General features: G+C 41.7%; 2 protein-coding genes across 15 annotated transcripts in view; both read right to left on the minus strand.

Moving 5' to 3' along the window:
• SEPTIN9 (septin 9) overlaps window positions 1-18,457 on the minus strand; it is a 512,715-nt gene that overhangs the window by 67,251 nt on the left and 427,007 nt on the right. The gene's annotated exons all lie outside the window — the stretch shown is intronic.
• Window positions 1-18,457, minus strand: part of TNRC6C (trinucleotide repeat containing adaptor 6C) — a 99,248-nt gene that overhangs the window by 24,305 nt on the left and 56,486 nt on the right. For 7 of the 14 annotated variants that reach the window (XM_051797463.1, XM_051797465.1, XM_051797459.1 and 4 more), the window contains 7 exons: window positions 11,505-14,096; window positions 4,140-4,349; window positions 2,767-2,933; window positions 2,008-2,112; window positions 1,484-1,564; window positions 804-861; window positions 447-592 (listed from right to left, as the gene is read on the minus strand). In XM_051797463.1, the coding sequence (XP_051653423.1) occupies window positions 447-592; window positions 804-861; window positions 1,484-1,564; window positions 2,008-2,112; window positions 2,767-2,933; window positions 4,140-4,349; window positions 11,505-14,096 (3,359 nt within the window). Of the gene's footprint in view, window positions 1-446; window positions 593-803; window positions 862-1,483; window positions 1,565-2,007; window positions 2,113-2,766; window positions 2,934-4,139; window positions 4,350-11,504; window positions 14,097-14,783; window positions 15,039-18,457 lie in introns of those variants that run through there. The other 7 variants (XM_051797467.1, XM_051797469.1, XM_051797462.1 and 4 more) reach the window with 4 other exon arrangements.

Genomic DNA, 18,457 nt, shown 5'->3' on the forward strand with positions numbered 1-18,457 from the left:
GCTTCTCTTTCCTATTTAGGTACTGAACTTTCACTGAAATCTATAAGAAGCTCAAAACTGAAAGAGGAATTAGGAGCCTAATTTGTGAAGATTTTGGCCTTAGTCCTGCCTGATTGTTAATATGGGCAAGGGTAAGGGTCACTGACTGTCTGGACCCTCACAGAGTGAAAGGATTTCTGTGCTTCGTTTCTTTGGTGTTTTCCACTTCTAGTTTCATTGTATTACTGATTCCTTGATAAGTTTTCAAGTGTAAAACCGGTGATGACCATTGTTTATTTCTACGTGGGAGTCAAATCCCTGGTCCTTCACGCAAGGACCGAATTATTCCCCGTGAGATTAAATAAAGACCAGAAAAGGAATAAAGCCATATCCATCACACTTCTCTCTATGCCTTCTACACAGTGCACACCTGGACTTGTGTATGACATTCCTATTTCTGAGCTCACCTTGTCAAGGAAGGTGGGGCGGTCCATGGAAGACTCTTTGGAGATTGGTGGTGGGCGGCAGCCAAGGGGTTTGGTGACCATTCCATTATAGTCGGTCACTCCCATTCCACGCTTGTCCATTTCCACCTTCTTTTCCAGCAGAGCACCTGCACAGAAAAGGAAATTATATTGGAAAAGGTGACACAGAGACAGTATAAAGTTGCCAACAGTAGTTCTGAGAAGTACATCTTGCTTGCAAAGGCAAAAGCAAGAAAATAAATATTAGCCAATTGATCTGGATGTAATGAAACTCTCGGAATCATGAAAGGTTCCTCTGTTGCTTTAAAGACAAAAAAAATTACTTACACAGATACTTACTCATGGCCTGATCGAGATTCATACTGTTGCTCTTCAAGGCCTCTTCCGCTGGCTCTCTCTGTCAAAAAATATGAATTATGTTAAGAAAAAAGGTAATTGCACTCATAGGATTTCTAAGCAACCTGAGAAAACAGATAAATCTCTTAAACACTGGATCTAATATTTACTCTGCAGCCTAAATAATGTCTGTGTGTATTTTTTTTTCTCCTTTGGGCGATTCTCACAACTCAGTTGTTTCAGTTTGCCAAGTACCAGCTCTACGACGTCAAACCACACTGCTCTGTTTAAACTCTTCCCTTTTCCTACAGACAACTTAAATATCACAATGATTTTTCTCTTAAAAAAAAAAAAATCCAGCTATACTCTCATTTTACCTGTTTAATAAGAAAAGGGGAACAGGAGTGGAATTATTACTGCAGTTCAAAGCAATAACTGTTGTCATAAAACTCTGAACATCAAAATATTATAAATGCCATCACACAAAGTGTATCCTCCAGTTGATTTCAGAGCACTTCACTAGTTTACAGCAGATTTCTGAAGTCAAAGTGCAGGTAACAGAGCTGCTTCCTGACCTGAAGAAGAGACTGAAGGTCTTTTTGTACCTACAGTCTGAAACAAATCAAGCCAGAACTATAAACTACCAGGGCTAAGTCAGAGGTGTCTGTCTGAGCACTACTCACAGGGAAGCCCATGTCTGTGAGCTGTTTTATCAGACGGTTCATGATCCAGGCCTCATCCTGCTTGCTAGATGTCTTCATGCCCTTAGTAAATAAATGGGACACTGCATTAATGGGCTGGTTTCCACCTTCAAACTAGTGAGATGTACATAGAAGAAATGGTAAGTGTTTTTTATTAATAACACATGCTACTGAAAGATGTATTAGTACATTAATTCAGAAAGTATTGAAGAACCCTCCGAGCAACGCGACTACGATTCTCTTCCCCCAAAAGTGTAACAAATTTTATCTCAGCTGAATAAAGTTCAGTGTACTATTTAATATTTGATTTGTCGACCACTGAATTAAAACCACCTTCGAATTTACATATTTCATTTTAATCCTTGGCAGAAAAACGTAATGAAATAAAGCCGAAATAGTACAACACTTCCTGAAAAACATTCCCAAAAACAAGTTTGCGACCTTGAAGTTAAGAATGTTACTCAGTGTATTTTCTTAAAAACAAACAAGAGCGTCTAGATAAACACCTTTAAAAGATCTCTGTGCAGCTTTTCTATCACAAAATCCTTAAGAAGTCTCTTCCTTTCAGTTCTCCAGAAAGTACCAAGGGACAAGCGCGGATTTGTTTTGGGCTGCGGACAGTACAAGAAACAACCATACTTGATCAAATCACCGGCCTAACTGTTGGCTAATGGAACAACAAACAAAGTGGCTAAATGCATTCCCAATTCCTTTAAGTTACAGCCTGGCCTTGTCCTGAAATAAAGATTGTGCAATGGGAAACTTCCTCACACAATTTTCTACGTTCTCGGTTGAGTGCAGCATTAATACAAGTTCGCTTTGTTCTCACACACACACACACCCCAACAGTTATCTGCTGGTTCCTCACAAACAGAAAACAGTTGGTTTTGTTAAACAAATCCATCACAAACTACTGCTTTCCCACCACCATGGGAAGTGACTGAAAGCCCCCTTAACACCTTTTTTTCTTTCTGTTAATACATTTTCATTTTAGAATACATGGAAGCTTAGAAAACTTAAAAAAACAAAGGCAACAGCAACAAAACTCCCAAAGCATCTGACATGCTTAAATTCAAAGATCTCCCATTTCCCCCTGGAAACAAGGTAGGCTGTACTTGAACCACTGTAGTGGCAAGCTGTGCTTGGGTTCAGGTGTCAGAGATCTAATTTCAGGTGTAATGCAACAGCAAACTTGTGACAACTTATTCTACAAATGTTAATACTAAATCCACTCTTCCTAGAGAGTGTCTTTATTTTTGTTTTACCTTTTGAAGTCCTTTCTTCGGGGCATTCCCCCAGGAATTACAGGAGGAGCTGCTCTCTTGTGAAGCAGTATTATTCCACATATCTCCTTCTTCATCTTCCCACTGACTAGTACTGAGATTCACTTCATCCCCACCACTGCCCCAGCCTTCTTGCATAGATTTTGAAGCTGGAGGGAAAGAGGGAGAAGAAAAATTCTTAATTTTGCAGAAATATCCTTTTGTGCCATATTCATTGTGCTAACAGGAGTATTTCCAAGAGACACAGAGGTTTATCAAATAGTTTAACTGGCATTAAATGATAAGGACACCTTCTCTGAAGCTAGCAAAAAAGAAAAGTTCTCTAAATACTTAGAGAAGAAAAAAAATCCAGCAACCACAAGTCCTGCTTTCCCCCAGAACAAGCAAGATCTGTGGTCATGGCCACTCCAGTCTCCTAGGAACAGGGAACCAAACTATGACCACACACTTGTTAAGTACTATTTTGCTTTCAACGAATCTCACCATTTTAGCTGCCACATTCTTCCAACGAACAAACCCAAATTTCGAGGTCATTAACGGTCAGAAACTCACTCCCATCTCGGAAGAATGGAGTCTGAAAGGAGCTGCAGGGAACCTCATCACCTATTCAGTGATGAGGTTGTGTCCCTGCAGTCCATTTTATTCTGTTTACTCTGTTTAAAGCTGGGATTACTCATCTTAAGACCTCTCGCTTCTCCTTTTATGTGTTCTGAGCCTTCTATCTCTCCCTCAATAGGGTATTTTGCAGGAGTGAACTTCAGGCAACTCCCACAGCCAAAACAGAAGCCAAAAGCAATCACTGTAGCCTTCAGGGCATTCAGAGATAAAGGATTTTTATCAAATAACATGAGTTAGGAATCATGAAGCAGGAAGTAGTTCGGGATGTTCCCGAACCTGTGAACAATTGTAACAGCTGAAGAAAATACCCACTCCCTCAAGGATGACCCAACAGTGAGGTTATGACCCAACAGTGAGGTTATAACTAGCTGCTCTCAGGTGTTGCTTTTCTTACCAGAATCAGTCCTACTTTGGCTGAACTCTGCTGCTTCTCATCCCAATTACACTTCTTTAGGCATCTAGTCATGTTCTTCTGCATCTCTACCATACTGCTTTCCAAGTACACAAAATTACTCTCCTTTAAATTTACTGGACTGATGCACTATATTCATATTTTTGGATTAATTTAGTACCTGGAGTATCGACAGTTAGAGGCAGCTTTGAGAACGAAATTGAGACAGCCTCTGATTTCAGCACACAGAAAACCAGAAGCTCTGTTTAAAAACTGCTGGCAGAAACAAACCCACTTTCCCCGTCCTCTCCCCCAACCTCTGAGTGTGTGACACCCACGTGTGTACCTGGTTTGCACAGTGCTGGGGCAGCAGCTGGAGTGTTTGTTCTTCCATATGTCCCTGCTGGCTCGGCAGGATTCTCTCCCCACCCGGTCCCACTGCTGGGGGGTTTCCCCCACGCCGAAGTGCCATTATCAACTGCAGCAGAAGGGGACGAGGGCTCTCCCCAAGAAGCTTCGGTCTTTGTGTGGACAGCAGGCATCTCTCCCCAGCCTGCTGGAGCAAGGGAAGGAGAACACTGATGAGAGGAAAAACTCCTTTTGTCACTCATTTCAAAGGTGGACATTTCACTAAAGAGTTTTTCTGCAAAGGACGTGAACCAGTAAGCACACGCAGTGATTCTAATTAAATGTATTAAAAAAAAAAAATCCCTTAGATGCGATCCCAAAAGTCTTTTTCTTAATTGAATACTAACACCAGGTGGCCAGGGCAGAAAGTGGGTTTTTTCCACAGCCAGGAGCAGCCAGGTGAGCAGCACACCTGATCCCAAGGAGCAGCTGCTTCAAACGTGACTTCTCAGAGCGGCTTAAACAGGGCTCAGGGAGCACAGGCAGCAGGGCCAGAGTCCAGGAGACCCAACCCGAGCCAGGCCTTGATTCACTAAAAGATTTAAACCTATTTTAATTCCTTTTAACTATTTACAAATTATAAAATCTCTTTTCTTGTGCCCTGTGAGATGCTATTTGTTTGTTATTCCGGCTCATGGTTGACTGTGCTCCCTACATACCCCTTCAACACTGAGCCTCTACATTGTAATAAATATAATTTTTTAGGGGAACTAGACAAGACTGCAATCAGGATCCACAGTCAAGCCATGAGGAACAGCAGGTAGAAGTCACTGTTTTCCTAAAGAGTATTGCATTAACTCACTGAAAGACGTAAGCTACTGTGCAGAAACAGCCTTAGTCTGGCTTGGCTTGAATGTAATGAGCTTACATCCATATGACACCATTTCAGCCCTGAAGTTGAATGTGGCAGGAACAGCCATGCAGCTTCTGAGGCCTACAGAGCAACCCTGACCAACACAGCAAAAGGGTAAATTGAATTTACAACTATCATTACCAGAGCTTTTTCTGAAGAGAGAACTTGGATCACAGATGGAGTTCGAGGTACTTTCTAAATATATACAAAAGAGATGCATAACAAGCAAGAAACCAAGAACAGATACCTGATATTAACCTATTTTTCCACAATTATAAAAAATTGCATCCCATTACACGACAACTGAGGTCTCAACAAGTATTACAGAATTCAGTCTGCTTAAAACTTCCCCTGGTAATTAGGCTGCTAATTCAGGAACTTGTTCTCTTTTAACTGGAGACAAATATTATTAAGACAGGTATTTTATAACTGAAGAACTAAATGCCTACTTTGCCTCGGCAGTATTCCTTTTTTGCTCCCCAGTGCTCTATAAAAATATTCTGGAAAGGTTTCAGAGAGCAGGAACATTTTCTCCACAAACTGACACTCAGAATAGATAGACAATGGCAAGGAAATCACCACAAAAGAACTATATCTAAGAATACCTCAAAATAATTTGAACTAACCATTTCACTAAGCAACAAGTCTTTGCAGAACTCACTGATTTCCACAGAATTTCTGTTACCAGAAACTGGAGCAACATTCACTGCCAATAACAACTCAAATGTTGGCCAGCAGAGAAAAAAAAATTCCTTTCAAATAGATGTGCTCAGATCTGTCCATGGCTCCAGTGTTCCCATATTAGATATTTATTTTAGGTTCTATTCCTTGAAGCCACTGCAGCTCTCTCAGACACTGATCAAAGTGCAGATGGCACAAAACCATGGTGACATGTTCAGGAACAAACAGCTTAATAAAACTCCTTCACTACCAGCAAGATTCACTCTGTTTTAAAGCATACTCCTGAAACAACCCAAAATGTCACTGTTTCATTAAAGTGATTTCTATTTGAAGCAAAAAAACACTGTGGTTTAGGCTCTATCAATGTTATTTTAAGGTGTGTAAAGAAGATAAACTGGCAGATCCACAGATGTATCTAAATGAACCTCTGCTTAACACGACAGCTTCCCTGGTGCTGCACCTGAAATACTCATTTCAAGGTTTCTGCTTGTATCTTCAAGCCAACTTTATTTGAGGCAAGTTTTATTTGAATTTCTGCCTCACTACTCAGGAGGCAACTGGAAGACAACTGCGTGTATTTAATCATATTGGCAGCTGAAAAAGATTAACTGCAGGCAAATGAAATAGAAACAAAACATCTCTACAGCACCAACCAGACTACAAGCAGAGACAGTGCAGAATACTAATATTTCCTTGAGTTCATGCAAACTATACTGGAAAGTCTACCTAATTCATTTATGAAATCAACCTTAAAACACAATTCATATATTAAAAAGCCAAAGTGTGCTACATTATAGAATAAAAGCCTCAAAAGAACCGTTCCTGCTGTTGCTTTTTACTATAAATTCAACAACATCGATTAAAGGCCACAGGTCTGTAACATCCAAGTTATTTTAAGTGCTTTTGAATTCACTGAGCAGTAAATAATACAGGATTACAAATAATGGAGGAACCAGCCTTTACTAAATGAGGGTAATGCAAATACATAAAAGCAAACTAAACAAACCAACAAAAAGGTTTCAAAACTATCTTACCAGATCAAATTAAGTGGAGGAAATTAGTAAATAAAACGTGAAGGCTGCTGGAGAAACCACCTGTGCACTGCAAGAATGAACCTGTATGTAATTCTGAACTGCAAACCTGTTTCCTCTCTGTGTAAGTACCTGCTGTCCCAACGTTACTATCTCTGTGCTACCTTTTTATGACTCCATATGATTCTGTTTTAGAAACTCTGAAGGTGAATGTAGTTACATTTTTGAATGAATGATGCAAAACCCTACGTGGCCTCAAAACCTGAACCTGGCTAACATTTTCCAACAATTCTGCTTGGAGAAAACTTAATAACTTCTTTATGAAAATAATATGCTTTAGGCTTTCTCAAGGAAAAGCTCCTTAAAACCACCCCAGATCTGCACGAGTGTTGTTTTGCAACAGAATGAGCTCCATTAAAGGCTTCTTTGGCAAGAAAGTGAGGTTTTAGTACTGAAGTTTTTAAACACTGTTAGAATTGCAAGAAACAAAAAGATCACAGTGAGTAATAAACATGGACACATTGGCAGAGCTTTGTTTTATAGAAATAAAAACATAATTAACATTGGGCCACAGCCAACAGGAAATCCTCAAGGGAAAGTGAAATGTTAACTAAGCTGTGGCAGGATGCAGTTGTTTTCCCTCAAAATAACCCTATAGCCATTTGGATGGCAGAAATTGTTTTCCTTGAAGTTGTTGGTCCGTGATAAAGAGCAGATACATGACTACAACACAGGCAAACCAAAATATTAGGACCTTATGTAGATAAAAAAAGAAGAAATCAGGTAGAAAAGAGATTGTTTACTAATTAGACACTAGTTGTTAATAGAAGAAATTAAGCTATAAGGTGTGCATGTACAACGGAGGGGTTCATATATATAAAAATAAACATATATATTTAAGAGCCACTTATAACCCTTAACTTTTCAAATCTTCATTTTCTTGAAGGGATTCCAGTTCATGCAGTGGAACTCCACGATTTCTTGTACCTCTCAGCATTCAGGAAGCTTTAATTTGGGTTTCAGCAGTGAGATCACTCTTGTGTGAAAATCAAGGGCAAGGTCTCTCATCATCACCTGGCTGCTCCCCAAAAACCTGGCTGTTCATGGGCTGAGCTCCCACAACAGGGTTTTAGGTTTTCATGAGCATCCTAACTGAGCCCAAAGCTGAGCTGGTTTCAAATGCATTCTGATGGAAGTTCAAAGTAAGGAAAACACATCCCTTGCACCCTGCATTTCACATCAATCACAGGCAATGGCTGTCAGTTACCACTGAGACAGTGGCACATGATTACAAAAGGAACAGAGATGTCTGGAGCTTTCAGATCGTAGGCCTGGGTAAGATTTTTAAAACTTAACCTTATTGCTGTCTAGGAATCACAAAGACCTTAATTTTTGACCTAACCCCCCCACAGGGAAGCCTATGTCATCTTTTGCTTTTTCTTTCCTCAGCTGGAGGACGGGTGGTTGGAACCCTGCCAGGCTCTCACAGCCTAATGGGAACAGGAAAGCATCAAGCCCACTCCTCAGCACTTGGAGGAAGGATCTGGTGCTGTTTGGGATCCAAAAATCTCTTTTAATCATTCCTGTTTGAAAAACCTCTTCTCGCTTCTTATTTCCCTTGTATCAAAGCCACACAAAATAAAAGTGCTGGGAAGAATTATGCAAAAGTAATTTAGATTAAAATCAAATCTAACTCAAACCCACCAGCTTCCTGCTCATCTTCCTAAGTAACTCACTGGAGGTTTGGGACTAAGCTCCTAGAACCAGAAAGGACTACATCTATCACATCATCTATCCCCTTCCCCCTCTTTTTATTTCTTCTTTTCTAATAGAAGAAGAAACTCCTTAGAGCATTCTGCATTTTCATCAAGTGTGTACCAACATCTGCTTCCCATCAATAGCTTTTAAGTTCTGTGTTCAAAGAATCTGGAGAACTTCTGGGGATGGGTGACAACTTGAATAACAAGACTGTAACTTGGCCTCTACTTCTAAACTAAAAAAGCATAAACTTCAACCCTAAAAGGGACTGCTAATCCTTTGTGAACCCCTAACTAGTGCTGTACAGCAAAATTAAAATCCACTTTCTTGCTTTCAGGATGTATGACTGTGACATCTTACAGCTGCACCACCTTCCCTACTTACAGAGGAACAGAATCCATGATTCCTTATTCACTCTACTCCCTGAATGTGACTGGCAAAGCACTTCATGACCCATGCAGATGAGAAAATGCCCATGGTAACTACACAGTCCAAGTGTTGCAAGATTTTAGACAAGCACTTAACTGTGCCCTATGGCACAGCCTCTCATGGCACGATCATGTTTTGCACAGAAATACTGTCCATGGAAAAAAACTGTTGCTGGATGAAATTTGGTTGTGCATTACTGAAGTCTATTTGTTACAGGATTCCTGTCTGCCTTACTGCAGAGGCTGGAAAAGCAAAGCCAAGTGGAGAGGGAACTGGAGTAGGAAAAACTATGGTTAAACAGCACGACTCCAGGCTGCAGGTCCCCGTCTGTGTGGGAGGGAAGACACTCACTACTTGCTTCCCATCTTTTAGCTGTCCCAGATGGGAGATGATTTGTAGATGTTTTAAGTCTGTGTAATTTCCACACAGACCAAGAGGATATTGCTCTGCAGCTGCCCTGCCACTGGGGAAACTGGGCCCCCTGCACTCCGGATGGGAAGTTAATGGGATCACTTGAAACTGCAGTTTTTGCTCTCTGAGTAAGATAAGCACAAGGCTGGTCCTTCTTGGGCACAGCCACCAGTAAACATGGGCAGAACACCTCGAGGCTCAGGGGACTGCTCCTCGCTTCCATTTGCAGATTAGACAATAATCCTTCAAAATATTCCCTTATTTGGCCTTTATACCTGTACCTCTGTATACAGTTCTAAGTATATGGAACAAAAATACACAACAAAAGGCCTAATTTATTCCTGGAGCAGCTTGACCTCAATTTTAATATCAGAACTGTATTTTGAATTGTTCTCACTACTGCTTATTTAATACTTCCTTGCATGCTGACTTCAGTGTATTCTGAGAGCTGGCTTTGCTTATCTTAAAACATTAAAAAAATATATTTTTCTTAGAATCTTTCCAATTCACATTTTACAAGATGCCCAACACTGTACCTTTAACCTGGTCATGAGGCAACTTGAGCAGGAGGTTACAGATTCATAAGCAGTTCTCCAAGTGTATAAACATATTGCTTCAATGAAACCCCTCCTTTGCTACTGTCCATTCTCCAGAGGAATCACTGCAGATTAACACCAAATTTTAAACTCCCTTTTCAAAATCTGAAAGACTCAGAACTGTAAGATTTCCTCTGCAAAGTGTTAAGATTATTTAATAGCATTAACAATGCATTGCTGTGTATGAACTGTTTTACATGCACCAAGGTAATCCTACAAAAATCACCCTAATGAAAAACAAAATCTCACTTAAACCAATCAAAATTCACCTCCATGACAGCTCCACTACAATTCAGAAATCTGAATTCTTGTTCCATGGGTAAAGTTTTAAATATGGATGAAATAAGTTTAAAGAAAATTAATTATCAATCATGTATGTTGAACTGACCAAGTACAAAGCTATTTAAAGATTTCTCCTTCGGGAGTACATATTATTTTATTAAATTTTTTATTAAAATAACATGTGTTCCAATAACATGTGCCTCAACTGTTGAAATATTTGACCAGAGTGGGGAACACAAGACTATTTTTACACAGTCATTAGAGTAAATTTGAATTATTTCACAACATCAAAGAGAAAACTGTTGGAAATGAGAGAACAAATCCCACTTGGAAAAAAACGTGGTAAAAAAGAGAGTACTTAGTCGTGACCAAGATGGAACAAAAACCTGGAAACAAAAATCAGATGAAGAATTTGTAACAGCACTGCAAGATTAGATTAGTCTTGGAGAGGTCTGTGGTCATGATACAGATCAGGGCTGCTGGTGTTAACTTTTATTTAAATACCTCCTTCTTAAGCATTTTTCTCATTTTTACGCATTTTAATTCCTTGCTGATTGTCCACAAGAGTACCTGTCTTTGATTAGAAAAATTCCTAGATGTCTAAAAACTTTTCTTTGGAGCACAGCCGAAGCTAGAATAACCTTTCCCAGCCACCCTGAATATTAACATGTTTAGCCAATCCTGTTTTACGAGAATCACACAAAATCCAGGGTACTGCCCATGCCCTGAGGTAGGGAGAAGAACCATTCCTTCATAACAGACAACAGAGAAACAGCAAAAACCTGAATTCATGCAACTGTTAACAAACATGTGTTGCCAAGAGATATGGTTTGCAGCAAAGAAACAGGTGCAGACTATCTAAACATGAACAGAGTCCATCCAACAGGAACAGGAGACAAATAAGAGAAGAAAGGTTTGCCAAAAGACGCCAAATTAAAAGTAATTGGGGAAGAGATGCCAAAATAAATATGGGTCCACCATCCAAGAACCTTCCAGGTTATTGACCAGGCACTGTTTCAAGCCTTTCTTACATTCACTTGGACTATGGAAATTTGTGTTGGGCCCTGTAAGTTCTGTCCTCAAGATGAGACGTTAAAACAGCCTCAGAGTAAAGAAATAAACATATTCTACGACATAAATACAGGATTTCTACCTTTGACGCGCCAACCTCGCACTGACAGGACAGACAGCATTCAGTTAAGTGGCACTGGTATAAAGTACTTGGTAAAACTATAAAATCACTTATAAAACTATTTTCATACCTGGGCCAAGCAGCGGGGACCGGTTCGGCTGGGCACTTGGCTGGTGCGATGGCTGAGGTTCAACCATGTTGGTGTTGATAATGGTGCTAGTGGTGGTGGTGTTGGTTGTGGTACTGCTCTGAATTATAGGATTATTTCTATCCCACATGTTTACAGTCTTGTTGTTGTTGTAATTTGGGTCGCCCCAAGCTGAGGTACCGTCATCGATTTCCATCTTGCGGCGAATGGACGGTGGCGATGGCTCTTCCCAGCCAGTTGCCTCACAGTTCTCTTTTTGTTTGGCTGGCACTGGCCCACCAACCCACCCTGACCCCGTCTGTTTTACAGAAGCAGCTCCTCCCCAGTTACTCACATTGTTGTCCTGGGGTTTATTAGCCCAATTTTGTTGGGGGCCTGGCTTTAAAGATTCCCCCCAACTTGTACCTGTATTAGCCTTGCTGTTTGTGCCATTTCCCCACCCACTGGTCCCAGACCTCGCGGAATCATTCCAGCCAGACCCCGATCTATTGTCAGAATCCCATCCAGATCCATTCTTCTTCCCATCACCCAAGTGTCCAGGAACAGATGATGAATCTGTCCAGTCTCCACCTCCTGAAGTCCAGCTTGGATTTGATTTCTGACCATCTCCCCAGTTTTGAGATTTGGGTTTCTGAGGTTCACCCCAGGTAGGTGATTTGTCCTCCTGATTTGCGGTCCCACTCCAAGCGTGGCCGCTTTTGGCAGCAGCAGCATTATTAACAGTAGTAGAGCTTGCTGACTCTCCCCACCCCCCCGGGCCATTTGGTGCTTTGTTGTTATTGTCTCCCCAACCTGTGTTTGTTGGAACAGCTGCCGGTGGAGAGTTGACCCACCCAGATACTGAAGAGGTATTTGTACTGTTCATGATGGACCCATCGTTCTTCCCCCCTGAGTTTGAAGATTGAGTAGCTGCACAACCCCAGGCCTCTGTTCCATTGTCATTCTTCCGTTCAGACCTTGGGGACTCTTCAAATTCCCAGGCAGTGTTTTGCTTTACAGGGGTCTGTCCCCACCCCGTATTGGACAGGACCCTGGGGTCAAGGTCATTTCTTGGCAACTGAACTTGCCCTTGGTCTATCATCCCTTTGTCTCTCCTCCTGCCCTCTCCAGCCCCCTCCCTCCCAGTACTGCCTTCATTTTGACTCCCACCGCTGTCGTTGCTTCCTTCACTAGCCGTGGTGCCAGATGCTGCAGCTTTGGCCCAAGAGTTCATTTGTTCATTGCCCTGCTGCATGGCAGGGTTCGGACTGGTAACACTAGAGCTATCCCACCCTGTTGATCCTTTCCCATTGATGTCGCTATTGGAATGCTGGTTTGGGGGCTTGCCCCACTCCCCGTTGACACCGTTGCTGGTGTTACGGTTGGGGTGGCCCCAAGCTCCAGAATGCACACCACCAACACCGCTGCTGCCACCGCCCCTGCCCCACGCCAGGACCCCGGGACCGGACGGAGGCCCCGAATCCCACGCGTTCGCTCCGTTTCCTTCCTTCTGCACAGCACTGCTGGATCCATTTTGTTTAGCACTTAATGCTGAGTTCACAGTGTCTCCATTCCCCTGACTGAACCCAGAATTGCTGTTTCCTGTGGCAGGATTACCTGGGGACATCCCCCACACTGAACTGCCCATTCCTTCACCACTGCCCCCGCTGACTTGAGAAACCGATGTTCCGTTAGCACCAGGAAGGCCTTGCAGGTGGGGCGGGATGATGGCCCCCATGCCAACAGCCATCCCCCAGTTCGGCAGTCCGTTTGTCTGCATTGCATTGATAGGGTTTGGTGAAGAGTTCATGGGGTTAGTGTTATTTGGTCCATCAGTGTTAAGGTTCTGAGGTTGTACGCTGAAAGACACATTCTGAGAAGTGGACGTTTGTGGTTCTGTGCTCTCTTGCGGCAGCAAGTTTCCCCAGGCACCCAAGGTGCCTGTTGGGTTCCCATTCTGGTTGCCCATATTCTGACCTATGGCACTGACTGGACTGCAAATACTGGAAGGGTTGCCTGCTCCCACAGTTCCTTCATGTCCAAGTACAGGCCAGGCAGCTGGATTGGCATTAGGGTTAAGGTTAAGATTAATGCCAGCATTCGAGTTGGAAGCACCCCAGCAGTTCTGACTTCTACCGTCTCCCATCATGTTGTCCATCTTTCCATCCCCACCACTGGCAGAGCAGTGAGCTAGGCCAGAGCTGGAGCCCGCAGCCACCCCCCACACCCTGGCCGAGCTGCCGTTGCCGTTTGCTCCACCAGCTCCAAGGGCACTCTGGTTAGAAGTGCTTTGGACGAGTGCTCCGTTGGCGCCATTATTGCCATTAGTTTTCTTTGTATGTCCAGTGAAGTTGCCTTGGGCACTCCCTGTAGCCATGCTACTGTTCTCTGAGCCACAGTTGGAGGCAGAGTCAGTGTCTGTAGTACATTCTGAGGCAGACTCAGTCTCAGCTCCGGTTATGGAAGGCCACGCTTCCTTGTCAGTCCTGTCTATTATCACTTTATCCCAGCTGCAGTTGCCTTCACTCCTGAAAGCGGGCTGCTGTCCCCAGTGGGAATTCTCATAATGGTCTCCCAATCCACTGTGGCTGAGATCTGAAAGGATCCAAGGTTAAAAATGAGTCCAGTGTTCAAGCCCTGCAAAACCCCTCTATTAAGTACTGTCTTACATCACTAGTTACAACACTACATTCTGCTGAAATCTAGAGAACATTCTCTAACACAATGCAGCGATTTTCCCCACCACAATAGAGCATGATGCTCATATTAATTTGTTTCTCTTTTCAATCTGGAAAAACTCTCAATTAAAATAATGAAACAATCCCATTTTAGAACAGAGGAAGTGTTTCATAGCCCTCAGTGTACCAGTAAAAATAATAAGCAGGCAAGAAAATAAGGCGAGCAAATACACTAATCCATGTGAAGAATCTAAAAAGCAAATCTGGAAAAAACACAGACAAGTATCTAGCAGACTCTTGCCATTTATTTTGACTCAATTCTCGTTCTTTAGGGAAACACAAAGAAAAAGTATCCGATAAAAAAAATGTAAAAATGTCTGCCTGCCATGAGCTATTATTACATACACGCACTCCCATATCACATTTAACATACTACATTCATACTGCATTTAGGTTTTCCACCCTTCCTTTAAATAAAGAACAAATATAGACAAGGACCTTTATTGTTAGGTGCCAATTATTTTATATTTTATACCACTATTTTACATTTCAGCAGAGAACTTGGGCATCTCTAAATAAGAGACAGTTTTGTCAAGAAACTTACCTCTCAAAGGTTTTACATGTGGTTTAAACATTCCTTTGCACTTGTACACATAGTCCTATTTCTCCCCAACCCAGTGAAAAGCGATGCTGTGCTGGACAGATATCCCAAAAAGCCTTTTCAGCACTGTCACATCCTCACAGATGCTAATTCAAAAAATTAAACAAAAGCTTTTGAGTATCTACTTGCTCGCTAGGGTATGAAGCTAAACTGGGAGGCACAACACATCTCATGCTAAGACCTCAAGCTTTGGTCAAGTTTTTGCATTTACTTTCCATCCCCATTGCCCTCTACAAGATTATTCCTCTTAGTTTCTTTTGATGGGAATTTGATAGCAAGTAATTCAACCTGATCCAAGGGATCCATACTGGAGACAATCTCCAGAGGAGTTCCTCTCAACTGGTTGCATATACCAATGTACCAGTTGTTTTTACTTGCTGTAAATCTGCCAAAACCTGACTTTCATTCTTCGTTATTTGAATTAAATTCATATTTTTGGTGGGGAAGATGGACATTATAAATCTCCCAAACAAGCTTTTACCAGCAGATACCTAATATGTATTAAATCACAAACATTTTGGTGTCATCAGCTCTTCCAATTAAAGGTGTTCTGATACTGCAAAAAATTTTTCCAAGTTTAGAAAAAGTTCTCTCTCTGTTTGACAAAGTCTTATTCACACATTTCACCTGTAGCTTTTCAAGAGAGGGGGGGTGATAATTTGGTAGTCTTATGAAGAATCAGCAGGATGAAGAAATAACACGCTAAACCAAGTCATGTTGCTGCTTTTTTTTTAAAATTTAAATAAATTGAAGCAAAAGAAAGTATTTTAGAGAAAGGAAGGGAAAACAGTCTTAGCTCTTTGCCCTTCTACTCATGATGCCAGGAAAAGCCTAACATTTCACAGAAAGAGTTAAATAATCATAGAATATAGAATGGTTTGGGTTTGAAGGGACCTTAAAGATCATCTCGTTCTAACCCCCTGCCATGGGCAGGGACACCTTCCACTAGCCCAGGTTGCTCCAAGCCCTGTCCTATCTAGCCTTGGACACTTCCAGGGATGAGGCAGCCACAGCTTCTCTGGGCAACCTGTGCCAGGGCCTCACCACCCTCACAGGGTGATTAACCTCTTCCATAATAATCAACAAGCGTATGACAAATCCAAAAGAGAATGTGAAAGGAGCCACTTGGATTTACCTCCATTCCCTCCCCGACATGCAATGGCTGGAAAGCAAGGAAGCATGGTGGTATTCCTGGATACAGCCAACTGGTTACAGCACAGAGCTAAGGGAGCAGGTTGAACACTTACCTGATAATCTAGATTTGCTACACAGGTGTTAAATGAAGACCAGAATCCCAGATAAGACATGGAAGAGGAAGGCAGTCTGTGAAATGACTTAAAAAGGGTCAGCAGGGTCAGAGAAATGAGCCGAGGAACGCTCTCAGCAGAGCAGGAATGAACAAAGGGAAAAAAGCAGTGGCAGGCCAGGCCAGAAGATAAGAAGTTGAGCCAACCAAGGAATCAGATAAGAGGAGTTATGGGAGATTTTTTTCAACCCTGTGGGTGGTGCGATTCAACACTGCGTTTGAGACATGACGGGGGATTTAAAAGTGGCTTGAAATACATTGTTCCAACAAAAGGTCTTGTAAAAGCCAAAACCTGAGCTCCACATGCTGGTGCTGGGAGAAGGACGGCGCTGCCCGAGGAGAGCTGTGCAGGGCAGGCCTGGGAGGGAGGATCAAGAGCACCAAGCAAGACGTCTCCATGCTCACAAAAATGGCACCACGACCGAGAAGACAAGATAAAAGTGAGTTGCTGCTTTAATAGTTTCCTTTCTCCTCTCCCTCAAAGATGGTGGTTAAAGCAATGCTCGAGTTTGAGAGCGCTAAGGAGACTGAAAATAAAGGGAAGAGGTGGGATGGAAGAGGAAGATGAACAAAACAGCTTAGAAAGATGGCTGAGAGTTGGGAGCAAAATAATTCATTAAATAAGAGACCAGATTTTGAGGAGTCGTATGAGAAACAAGATGAAAAGAAAACTATGAGGGGGGAGAACTATAAAAAGCAAGAGATGTCCATATTAAGAGTAGGAAATGGCCAAGCACACCTACTCCAGACAGCATCCCACCAAGAAAAGCAGCACTCAAACCCCTGGGCTTCCCAAGGGTTTGCTAATCCATAGTTACTCCCTTTCCTGTACCATCAACGTTGCTCTTCCTGAGGTTCAGATTTATGCCCTCACCAATAACCACGGACTAATCTGAAAGTGGTGACTTTGACAGGGATTACAATAATTCCGTGCAGGGGACATGAAATCAGCAATCCCTCTATGGAGCAGCAGGTACCTGTGCTGGGCCTTCCCTGCTCCAGGGGCAGTGGGATCACTCTGGTACTTTCCACAAGTCACTGATTCACAAAATAGAGCAAAAACGTGCAATAGACTCACAGTGTCCAAATATTTACTGGAGCAACTGGTTTTAACACCAAAGGCTGCTGCTATAAAGCTTGTCAGAAACAGGACAGATGAAGAGAATGAAAAAAAATATTCACAAAATAAACAGAAAGCTGCAAAAACTGTGACTTTGCTGCCAGACAAACAGAAGAGTTTGAGCACAGATCCTGAAGAGAGCAGTTTTTATATTCTTGTCTCTAGAAGCAGATAGCCAAAAGACGCTTTTCCATTTTCTTTACACTGAAAGGAATTCGCTCCTGTGAATCAAACAACTGGTAGCACAGTCCTGCTTAATACAGAAGGACTTTAAACATTTGGGAAAAACAATGAAAGCAAAATAATTTATATGATTAAATCTAGAGATCCTTTTTTGCTTGCTTGGAGTTTTCATTTTTTAACACAAATATTTCCTTTCAACTTTCTAGGAAACCAACTCTTCATAGAAATTCCCAACATTTTCTTTCATTTTTTAAGTTGTTAAAACTGAAACGGGAAACCCATTTTGAAAATTTTTAAGAATCAGTTCCTCTTTATTTATGCAAAGATCTGGAATAAAAGCACTGAGCCCACCAGAAGCATTTCTATCCCTCCTCTGTGAGCTGAGCAAAGATTGTAAACAAGGCACAAGGAACAGGAACCACAGGTATTCTGTGTTAGCAAATCCCAGTGCAGGTACACCACAAAGTGAAACTGATTTTTAAATTCATACTTTGTGTTTTAAAAAAGTATTTATGTATCTTCTATATAATACAGTTTCCTTGATTAACAACATTGTTTCAGCAATCAGGAAGGAAATATTAATTTGAGGATAACGGGTCGAATTTGTTTTTAACAAGCATATAAATTCTGTACAGCAACAATCATAGATGTGACCTGAAAAACGTACAGCTTTGATCACTATTACCAATAAGCATGAGGGGGTTGTTTTGGGTTGGTTTTCTTTAAATAATATCCTTAATGGGGTGAGAAGAGTTTGCTGGTGTTATCACATACTTAGCCCACATACCTGACCAACTTCAATTTAGTAGTTATTAAAACAGAAAACGTTTTTGGCTGTGTTTGATAACAAATAATTAGTTGCAAAATCAGTTTAGTGTTTACAAGATTACAAATGCCAAATATGAGTGAAATAGGAGAAGCTGTTGCATGCATTTCTTAGAAAAGCAAAATACTTTGCCTGCACAAACAATTCACCTAAAACTTCCATCCTCCCCTGAAAATGTCGTT

Source organism: Manacus candei, unplaced genomic scaffold (assembly GCF_025592945.1).
Source record: "Manacus candei isolate 608988 ecotype Guabito, Panama unplaced genomic scaffold, ASM2559294v1 h1tg000047l, whole genome shotgun sequence".
Taxonomy (NCBI): Eukaryota; Metazoa; Chordata; class Aves; order Passeriformes; family Pipridae; genus Manacus; species Manacus candei.